This window comes from Haemaphysalis longicornis, unplaced genomic scaffold (genome assembly GCF_048455015.1).
Source record: "Haemaphysalis longicornis isolate Haplotype H1 unplaced genomic scaffold, Haemaphysalis longicornis Haplotype H1 scaffold_5, whole genome shotgun sequence".
Classification (NCBI taxonomy): Eukaryota; Metazoa; Arthropoda; class Arachnida; order Ixodida; family Ixodidae; genus Haemaphysalis; species Haemaphysalis longicornis.
Window position 1 is genome coordinate 10,345,266 of NW_027526385.1, and position 3,530 is coordinate 10,348,795.

Below are 3,530 nucleotides of genomic sequence, written 5' to 3' on the forward strand. Positions count from 1 at the left end.
CTTGTGCCATTCCGTACACCACTCGTCGAGGGGATCTGATTTTGCGGATACGCCGGAAACATATAGATGGCGGCGCTGCCGGGCAGAGATTCATTGGAGCCACACGCCAATCGGGTATTGAACGCGTAGTGTAAGGCATAAAATTTGGGCCTGGTAGACAGTTTGTCTTTTGTAGTAAGAAAGCCCAAACTCGCCCCGTGAGCTGGAGGAGGGCCAAACTCGCGGTGGCTGTGACGGTAAACCGGGGTGTCAATGAGCCGAGATCTCACCGGTCTAACCTGACGGCACTCTGGGTATCAACCAGCTACTGGGCAACACCCGTATTTGTAACGTTTGACTGACAAACAAGGCGACGATGAACATTTGGCTGGGCCTTGCCAAGACGAAAGACCCCCGGCCGTTTATTTGCTGCGCTTAAGTAGCCGTGTTCACAGCGGGGAAGGGGCAAAGAAATCCAGGAAGGAAAGTAAATCAGACGGAAGGGGGGAGAGGAGGGCGAGGCGATATCGCCTAGGGCGAATGCCGATAGCAGATAGTCCGGTCTGTTACATCTTCTCTTCACACATTTTCAAAACACTGATTTGTTTTGCACTCGTTTACTTGATGGAAGGATGGCCCGTAGTGAAGGCGCTTCGGTTCGCTGCGCTGGCGTCCTTACCTGCCAAGTCCAACCAGTGGGCTTCCTGGAGTCTCTGGTGAAGTGGTGGCGTTAGAATCACCACCTGGATGAGCTGGTTCCGCCTGGGGACTGCCTGGTGGGTTTCCCGGCGTGATGTTGCCTCGAAGTCTGTCAGTGCACTCCGTCGAGGGCCTCGCGTCGGGGTGCGGGTTACCATCACCGACGTGGCTGACCTGGCGGGCGGGGCCACTTTGGCTGATTGGGCGGGGTCACTTTGGCGACATCCATATGGTCAAGGAGAAGGCCACTGGCGACATCTACGCAATGAAGATCCTGCGCAAGGACGACACCCTGTCCCAGCGCGAGGTGGCCTTCTTCGAGGAGGAGCGAGACATCCTGGTGCGGGCGGGCCAGTCAGGTCCATGGCTGACGCAGCTGCAGTACGCCTTCCAGGACAGCGCACACCTTTACCTGGAGATGGAGGTACTGCCTGGCGGGGGCCTGTTCGGCTTGCTGGACCGATCAGGTGGCCTGCTGCCAGAGGAAGATGCCCGCTTCTACCTGGCCGAGCTCACCTTGGCCGTCCACGCCCTGCACTCGCTTGGATACGTGCACAGGGATGTGAAGCCAGACAACGTGCTCATTGACCGCACGCGCCACATCAAGTTAGCAGACTTTAGATCGGCTGCCAAGCTTGCTGACAAGAAAAGCCTGTCCAACCGGTTTCCCATGGGCACCCCGCACTACGTGTCCCCCGAGGTGCTGAGCGCCATGGGCGGTGGTGGCCTGGCAGCCTGCGCCACGGCCCAGGGCAGCACGGGCTGCGACTGGTGGTCTCTCGAGGTCCTGGCCTACGAAATGCTCTACGGGCAGAACGCGTTTGCCGACGACCGCGTGCTCGTCACCTACAACAAGATCATGAACTTCCAGGAGTCGCCGGTCTACCCGGACGACTTGAATGTGTCGGCCACTGCAGTGACGTTGCTGCGGGTCCTGTTGTCACCGGCCGACAAGCGCTTCTCCTGCGAGGACATGTGCCGGCACGAGTTCCTCGCTCCCATTGACCTGCACAACATCAGGCAGACCGTTTCCCCCTTTGTGCCCAACCTGAGTGGGGAAGAGGACACGTCCAACTTCTTCGAGTTTGAGCACGAGCCAGCCCTTCCGAGGAATCCGGCGTTGCGAGACCAGAAGAAAGGCTTCGAGGGCACTAACCTGCTCTTCATCGGCTTCACACACACCCAGAACGCCAACAGCGCCGCCCTGGAGAGCACAGTGGGCTTCCTGGAGTCTCTGGTGAAGTGGTGGCGTTAGAATCACCACCTGGATGAGCTGGTTCCGCCTGGTGACTGCCTGGTGGGTTTCCCGGCGTGATGTTGCCTCGAGGTCCGTCAGTGCACTCCGTCGAGGGCCTCGCGTCGGGGCGCGGGTTACCGTCACCGACGTGGCTGACCTCGCCGTCGAAGTTTTCGTCGCTTTCTTCCTACTTGTGCACCTCGTTTATCCGGCGAGCATTGTTGCAGCATGCAGCGAAGTGATTTCGTTTCTTGCATGCATAACAAGTTTTTCCGTATGCCGGGCACCGCTCGGGGGCATGTACCTTGTTACAATTTTGACACCGAGTCCCATTCGCACACTTCATGCGGTTTGTCCGGCGTGTGAAGTCAACGCTGTTTTGTCGCTCAATGCTGGCAGGTATTTCCTAAAGTAGTTCACGACACCGAGCAGTCTACGCACACCCTGTTTATCTTTTGGAACTGGCATGGCACGGACGCTTTCGATTAAATCGGGACTAGGACGAATTCCGTCTCTTCCTAAAACATCGCCAAGGAATGTAACCTGTGTGGTGCAGAACACACACTTAGCTGGATTAAATGTTAGCCCTTCCTCCTGTGCCCGTCTAAGCACCGCAGTGACGCGTTCGTCATGTTCTTCCTTTGAGTCGCCCCGTATTAAAACGTCGTCTACGTAGACGCGCACTCCTGCCAGCCCTTCGAACATCTCTCTTAACGTCTTTTGGAACACCTCGCTGGCCGAGGGAATTCCGAAAAGAAGACGTAAAAAACGGTACCGCCCAAATGGTGTCGCAAAAGTGCATATTCGTGACGTAGCCTCGTCTAGAGGAATCTGATAAAAGCCGGCATTGGCGTCGAGCCGGGAGAAGTATTTTGCTCCTGCCAGCTCGCTCTCTATGTCCTCTCGAGAAGGCATAGGATAGTGCTCCCGCTTAATGCTCCTGTTCACTGCTCTCGGGTCCATGCAAACGCGAAGCGTGCCATACTTTTTGTGCACAACAACCAGGGGGCTTACCCAATCGGTTAATTCATCCACCTTGACGATGATTGAGGCCTTCTCCATTCTTTGAAGTTCTTGTCGCAGGCGCCCTTTCAACTTTATGGGTACTCTGCGGACAGGCTGGACGACTGGAACGGCATCCTCTCGCAGCACCATTTTGTAGGGTCGCTTGACGCAGCCAGTCCCGCTGAAGAGGTCAGGAAATCCAAGCTGGAATTGTGTTTGCTCATCGCCTACATTCACAGCATCCGTCGTCACCGGTATCAGACCAAACTGTTGGCATACCTTTAGGCCAAGGATGGCTTGTCGCCCCTTTTTCACGATAAAGAACGAGACGGAATGCTGCGCTTCACTGATCTCGAGATCTTCGGTCGCCACGCCAACGTGCTTGGCTCGGTTGCCACGCCAACGTGCTTGGCTGACCACGAATGTGGGCGTGGATTCGTATCCCACTTCTGACACCACGTAACGTTTGACTGACAAACAAGGCGGCGATGAACATTTGGCTGGGCCTTGCCAAGACGAAAGACCCCCGGTCGTTTATTTGCTGCGCTTAAGTAGCCGTGTTCACAGCGGGGAAGGGGGAAAGAAAGCCAGGAAGGGAAGTAAAGCAGAC

General features: G+C 56.3%; 1 protein-coding gene across 1 annotated transcript; it reads left to right on the plus strand.

Annotated features, from left to right (window-relative positions):
* The first annotated feature begins 449 nt into the window (after positions 1-449).
* LOC144139039 (citron Rho-interacting kinase-like) lies at positions 450-2,294 on the plus strand. The gene has a single exon (XM_077671528.1). The coding sequence runs from the start codon at positions 773-775 to the stop codon at positions 1,931-1,933; it is 1,161 nt and encodes a 386-aa protein (XP_077527654.1). The 5' UTR covers positions 450-772; the 3' UTR covers positions 1,934-2,294.
* Positions 2,295-3,530: the final 1,236 nt, after the last annotated feature.